The sequence below is a fragment of the Hydractinia symbiolongicarpus genome, chromosome 11 (assembly GCF_029227915.1).
Source record: "Hydractinia symbiolongicarpus strain clone_291-10 chromosome 11, HSymV2.1, whole genome shotgun sequence".
Lineage (NCBI taxonomy): Eukaryota > Metazoa > Cnidaria > Hydrozoa > Anthoathecata > Hydractiniidae > Hydractinia > Hydractinia symbiolongicarpus.
In genome coordinates this window covers 26,306,048-26,313,333 of record NC_079885.1, presented here as the reverse complement: position 1 = coordinate 26,313,333, position 7,286 = coordinate 26,306,048, and the positions used below count along the sequence as shown (strand labels likewise).

General features: G+C 31.2%; 1 protein-coding gene across 1 annotated transcript; it reads right to left on the bottom strand.

Annotated features, from left to right (window-relative positions):
* Positions 1-1,619: 1,619 nt before the first annotated feature.
* On the bottom strand, positions 1,620-5,166 carry LOC130613957 (uncharacterized). Its single transcript, XM_057435335.1, has 2 exons — positions 4,814-5,166; positions 1,620-3,284 (listed from the first exon to the last, which is right to left on the bottom strand). The coding sequence occupies exons 1-2, from the start codon at positions 5,123-5,125 to the stop codon at positions 2,619-2,621; spliced, it is 978 nt and encodes a 325-aa protein (XP_057291318.1). The 5' UTR covers positions 5,126-5,166; the 3' UTR covers positions 1,620-2,618.
* Positions 5,167-7,286: the final 2,120 nt, after the last annotated feature.

Below are 7,286 nucleotides of genomic sequence, written 5' to 3'. Positions count from 1 at the left end.
GCTGTTCAATGACAGACATAATTTTTTGAATTATTTTTATAATTGGGCTAATTATCAGACCGTCAACATGTTTACTTCACCGAATATTTGAACACAACTTTATTCTCTCTTGCCTCATTCAAAATGCCGGTCATATAAATATCAGAAAATAAAACAGAGTGTGATATTTGTGAACATCTAAAAATGTGTTTTTCTTATCAATTTTTTATCGGCCAAATACAACATCGAGAATTAAGGCGAAAAATTAATAAAATATTTGAAAGGAATGTGTTATTTTTTCCACAATTGTGTTTCGTGATACTCCGCACCTTTATATATCAATCTCACCCCAGGGCATTTTGCCTTTTTGATTCCGCTCCGTAATGACGGCTCAGGGGCCAAGAGACCCTGGGGACGAGGATGTCTTATGTACATGAAATTCAATCTGCTCGTAGATATGCATAGTTACTAGACCACATATTATTTTTATAACTAACCGACTTACTTAGGGCTGGGGTGGAGATATGGGTCATAATCCCGGCCAAATCAGACCAGGCTAAAAATTTTAAAATTTCCTTGACTTTCCCGATTTGCATTTTTTTTGCCAGAGCTGGCCCAAATCGCTTACTCTCTGAAAAATTTCTTTCCACCACCTTAATAAAAGAAAAGTTTTACTTGATCAGTTTTCCCTTTTTTCTTAGTTTTTTTACAATACATACAATTAACTAATTTTACCGATTACAATAAAACGAAGGACTAAATGATTGTCTTCAAATAAAAATCTCAAAAGCATTCCTTCCATCTTCCATGTCTCAGTAAGACTCATCGTCTTAGCTTTTAGCGTCATCTTCATCTTAGCTCTATGATGAAGATGGTAATCTGCTAAAGAAATGATTCACTCTGACACTCACGAATGCATTCGGTTGCTTCGAAAAAAGCCGTAACGAGATTACAGTGAGAAAAACGACGTGAAATCGAAGCCACAATTTTATTTCAAAATACTTTTATAAAAAATGTTGAAGCGAGAGCTTAAATTTCGCGAATGGCAAAAATTAAGAAATTTTGCGAATTGCATCTTTGAAAGATAAACCATTTTGCGAATTTGTAAGTTTCTTGATTTTTACCCATTTTTTTGAAAGGGTAAATACAAGTTGCTTCATGTTAGCAATCAAAGCTCTTTCCACATCTTTACAGAATAAACACGATGTTGCATCCTATTCAAATTCGACAATTTAATATATATCTACTAAAGACCGTATTGCATTTATAAATTTAGAAAAATTTCCAAGGAAGAAGAACGTTAGGTTGTTTTGTTATGAAAAGAAGATTTGCAAAATAATGGTAGTTAGGAATAACAGAGAAAAAATCGAAGTAGATCTTGCAGGAATGTTTAGAAAAACTATATAGAATAAACGAATTGGTCTACATATAATAATAGAAATCACAAAAAAAAATCAAAGAAAGGATTTTTTCTGTCACCAGTTTTTAACCTTTTTAACACGTTCAGTTGTAAAAAATTTTGCTTCTGTTTTATAAACAATAAAACTACAGAGTTTTAAATTTTAGTGAAATGTTGGAACAAAACACGCTATTAAATTGAAGTTACTGTTTTTAGTGAAATGTTGGAACAAAACACGCTATTAAATTGAAGTTACTGTTATTGATAAAACAAAACAAAAAAATTTACATATTGTTACGAAATTTAAAATAAGTAAATTTTGGCGAAGTAAAAAATAAATCACTGCACCAATCCTGCATATATATTATTATAAGAAACACGCTTTATGGTTTTTAGCCTGATTGTTTGAACTTTGAAGAGATTTCTGAAATTTATAGGGCTCGACTTCTGTTTTATGCTCCTAAAACACTTTTTAGCAAGGATCCTGTCAATTTATGAATATATATTTTTAATTTTTTTAAAAATTCACGAGTTTAAAAGTACCTGTACTCTCAGGCTCATGTTCCTTATAAAAAAGTTGTATTCTAAGGGGAATGTTAACGAAGTTGCACTACATTAAATACACTCATACAAAAAGAATAGAATAACATTTTGGTAGGAAATTACCTTAACTTGGTCCATTAGCTGGCAAGTTTTTGACCTCACGACATCGAGATAGGAGGGCAGGAAGCGAAAGATTTATGCCTTAAGGGAATTAATTTTCTCGAAAAATTTTTTGAAAATAAAATTTAATTTCCGCGAGAAATTAATTTTCGCAAAGTTGGCAAGTCCCAATAATTCGTGAGAATTATATCGTGAAAAAATAATTTGATTTCATTTTTTTCTTATTTTCTATCGTTTTTCATGTATGGTAAATTTACATATATCTTGTTCCTTGTTCTACGTAAATCAGTAGAAAAACAAACAAATAATAACAAATAAACTAACTTTCGCAGAAACTAGCGAAATTCGCGAAAATTAATCCCTTAGGTATGTAGGTAGGTATTTTTTAAATTTTACCGCGCTTGCAGTACACCATATATAGCAAAAAACGGACGAAAAGTTACATAAAATCTATTCTTAAAAGTTAAGCCTTCGTAGCCATAAAGTACGTTTCTGTTACAAACAAAAAGAAGTATTGTTGATTCTTGCAATTTTAAATTACTATAAATACTTGTTGTACACAACAAACTGATTTTACTTAAACAGGGCTTCCATCTCGTTGTGTAGAATAGACACTGTTAGTTGAAGGTGTTTCCGGTGAAGGCGAGGTATCATACTGGTTGTAAATACCTGGATATCTGAATGGGGTAGCAGGATCCTTATTGTCAGCTGGTGAACTGTAACCTCTATAAGATGGTGGGTACGTAATGTTTTGGTGATATGGAATATTATTCTCATATCCGTGTGGTGAATGTCGTGGGGGGGAAGCACCATAAAGTAACTCATCAGGAACATCTTCTGTCGCCAAGGAAGGCATATCATTACGACGAATGTATTCCATACTACGTGGATAATCTTCGCCGAGTCCTTTTTCTTTATCTTTAGTGAGCATTCGACAATAATCAAAAATTTGTTCCATATCAAATTCAGGTTTATCTAAATGATCAAACACTTTTAACGCAATATCATCAGAGTAGCCATTCTCGTTAACAGCTAAGGTTACCATTTTTAATCGACGGCAATACAACTGCGATAAATATAGCTGAAATGCGAGATCACAAACATATCGGTTTACGTGGTTAAGATAAAATTCGTCGTCATTTTCTGTCTCTGAGGATATCGCATAACCCATCGACTGTAGGATGGCGACATCGGAACCTTTCATTACTGAGGCAACGTTGCATGTGTAAAAACCAGTGTATGTCTTTAAAATAAATAAATAAAAAAATAAAATAAACCATTATTTAACATTTCAGATCTTGTTTTTGATTGCAATGATAAAAGCCAAGGGAAAATTAAATGTCAAAAAGCATTTTGGAGTAACTAAAATATATTCAATTTGTAAGGTCCTTTATTTTTGAATTACGTTCCACATCTAACCGTTCTCAGTTATGATATTGTACAGTACATTTACTCCAGAGGGACTGATAGAAAACTTTAAAAATTATCCTTATAGCTCCCCACTTAACATAAACGATGTGTTAATTTACTTACAAACAAAAACCGAAAATTATCTCTGTTTAGATCAGCTTCAACTTGTCATATCCAGTTATACTACGTTCCTTTTTTTTCATAGAGTCAAATTAAAGAAAATTTGGAGACTTCTGATAAACATTTTCAAGCTTTTTTGAGATGACTGTTTTTTCATAACAAAAATGGAGGAGACTTAAGGAGATTTTAATATACTTTTTAAATGAAATTGATGTATTTTTAAAAATAAAAAAAAGAATACTGAAATACAATTAGGGAAATTAAAGGTTTTTCTCCAATTTCCCTAATGAAGTTGTTAAAAAACTACTTTTATAAAAACTTTTTTAAAATTGAGAAGTTTTGAGGATGCGTGAAAACCCCCTTGACTACACATTTTATTCATTTTAACCACCCTAAAATACTGCTTCAAGGAAGCTTAGCGACTTTTAATACTCCTCTTTTTGGAAACTTTAAATTTTTCATTTCGGGATTGGTCATTGCAAAGTGTCTATAAATGTTTTTTTTAAGAAAAAATCCACATTTTTTTATTATTACTCTCTTTCTGTATTGTACAAAATAGAAATAGAAATATTATAAGAAACTAGTCGTTAGCCCGTGGAAAATACACGGGTTCGCCCGTCCTTTTTATACCGCATTTCGTGCTTCTCGCTATTGCGCAGCTAAGCTACCATTTTGCGTGACAGACAGACAGACAGACCAACAGACAGACAGACAGACAGACAGACAGACAGACAGACAGACAGACAGACAGACAGACAGACAGACAGACAGACATTATACGGGCATTATAATATAGATGGTGAAAAGGTAGCAACCAACTAATAGAACTAGATTCTCAAGTGAATTAATGTCATAGACTAATAATGATCTGTAGTATAAATAAAAAATTTATCACTGGCAATCAATTTCTGTCATGCTACATTCCGGCCAACATATCTTAATAAGCTATATAAAGGGTGCTTTAAACCAAATTTCAACTTTCATATTATTTACGGTAAAAAGGATCAAGCAGCAACAGAACGTAAATCAATTAATTTCAATTTTCAATTTTCCTCGGAACAGATCGGATAAAAACAGAACGACTTACATCTGATCCAAAGCAAAAATATGTAAGTGGAAATACGCCATTACCCCTCCTATCCCCTCAAAAAAAATTAAAATCCTGCTCAATCATTTTTAGAAAAACTTTATGCTGAAAAGGAGGTTAAAGGAATCTATAATTAAAAGCAGCATAATACTTACTTTGATGAAATGATAATCTTTTTTAGTGGGCTTTCGACACAAGTTCAATGCGTACAATGACAAACAATAAAATGCATTCTCTAACTTATCCAGGTGTTTCTCCAGCACTCCTCTTTTATCATCCAAATACAGTCCTTGTAAAGACTCCAAAAGGCAGTGTGAAACTGAAAGGAATTTAATTTCAAATCCATACTTTCCAACAGAATCTTCTAAATTTTGGGAAATTTTTTCCCATTTAGAACTTTTTGTATCTTCATTAGATCTTACTATATCCTCCAAAAACTTTTCCTGCACTTTTTTTGCATCTTCCATGTTATTTATAATAAAACTAAAAAATATAAAAAATGACTTAAACACAGAGTTTAACGCCTCTTTTTAAATTGCACAAAACTATTCATGCTAATTAAGTTTTCACAAAGGGATTTCTTCAAAGTCCATTTTTTGATCAATCATATATCTATTTTTTCTACTTTATCAATTTCGTTCAAGTTTTTAGTTAATCTCCTTTTTAGTGTCTCCCTTTTGTAAACTCACAACGTTTCTTTAGTCATATATTTCCCTTAATTTATCCACAACAGAAAGAAGTCACAATAAGGCATGCACCTTCTAATGTTTGATAAAAATGATGAAACAGAAAATGATAAAAAGTTACCGCTATGTATTAATATCCAAAATAAATGCTGTTACAGTTCTATTATATATTTATTAAGCGTCATCCCTCGGTTTAGTCCTTCGTTTATTAAGAGCTTGCTTCTAGTAACAAGTTGTGGTAAGTCAAAAACATTTATTACCCATCTTTCGCAATGCTATCCACAAACAATCAAAAAAGGTTACAAACACTGATAATGTAGTTTACACTATTCGTTAAAAATGTTAGCAAAGAAAATACACCAATACTAACTTTAATTTGCTCTAAGGTAATAATGATCAGCAAATATGTTTACATTGCATTGCAAATTAACCAATTATCCCATTTAGGGATAAGTTTGACTAGTTAAGCATTATTAGTTAAGCAAAATTAGTTTACTGATGCTCCACTTTTCAAATAAAACACTTATCAATTTCTGTGAGTAAACTGTCAAGATGTTGGGGCCTCTATAGTGACACAGATGGGAGTTAATGTCAATCATTTTTATCTATTTTTATCCATTTTTAAATTGTTCCTAGAAATATACTATGGTAATTTCACTAATCTTTATATTGTACTGATGTTGGTCTAATGCATTAACTCAATGCTGTAACGTCAAAATGGTTGATAAAAAAGACATATCTTCTTTGGATACTTGCAAAAAATGAACACATCCCCTTTGCTAATAGACCTATAGTTAGCCTAATAGACTAGCTCATTGGCCTGTGGAAAAAATTTACTTTATTAGGAAAGTAAATATTTAAAGAAATAAATTTAAAATGACATTAGCAATAACCTGCCCATATACAAATTTTTTTTATAGAAATATAAGGTTGCAATTGTTTGCAATTACTGCATACTCTACACATTTTACTTTGTATATAATTGCCCACTAACAATATATTGGCTGGTTATTCAGGTTTTTCATAATCGTTTCGTATTTTCCTCAATAGCAATAACCGTTTTTTAGCTGTTCAGCAGCTGCATTATTTACTCAGTGTTTCATAAGGGAATTAATTTTTGTGAGGAGTTTTTTGAAAATAAAATTTAATTGTCAAAAGAATTAATTTTTATGAATGTGACAAGATATTTCATGAAGTAAGAATTTGAGGTCATGTTGTTTCCCAAATATTCCCAATTATACCATACAATTTCAATCCTATTTTCCAAGGGCTTAACATCCCAAATTCAAGAAAATCCAAATTTTGCAGGAATTATTTTTAGCAAATTTGCAAATAGCAAATTTTCCAGTACTTTGCAGGAACTAATTTTGGCAAAATTGACAAAGCTCACAAAATTCGGGCAAATTAATTCATGCCAAATTTATTTCTCCGAAAACATATAAATTCTTATTAGTATTTCTTGGAAATTTAAAGCTTAACGCAATATGAAAATTTAGGGAATGGATCAGGTAAAAAAAGGCAGGACAGAAATTGTGTGATGCCAGTAATCATAAAATGATAATCACACCAGAAAGCTTACCTAAGAAAAAGAAGGTAATTACTGTACATAGTTTTCATTTGGTTGCCATTGTAAATGGCACCCAAAACGTGGAATTTACAATTGTACATTCTTGTGGATCATACAGTTGTTTTGAAGGCATTACACAAATCTCTTTAGCATAACTTTCATTTATCATTTCTTTTATATTTACGAGGTTTACTTTCACTTCTAATTTATGATGGCATGCACAGGCTGGTCCATGTATTGGTTTGTGTTACGACATAATATACATAACAATATACATCAAAATTAATCCACATAAAATTTTTTCGAATCTCGTCATTAGTGAATTTTAATTCACATGAAATTTTTTAAACCTTGTTGAAAAGACTATTAATATTA

Coding starts and splice junctions, on each gene's coding strand:
- LOC130613957 (XM_057435335.1), bottom strand. CDS start 5,125: ATGGAAGATGCAAAAAAAGTGCAGGAAAAGTTTTTGGAGGATATAGTA. Junction 3,285..4,813: donor AAGATTATCATTTCATCAAA/GTAAGTATTATG, acceptor TTTATTTTAAAG/ACATACACTGGTTTTTACAC.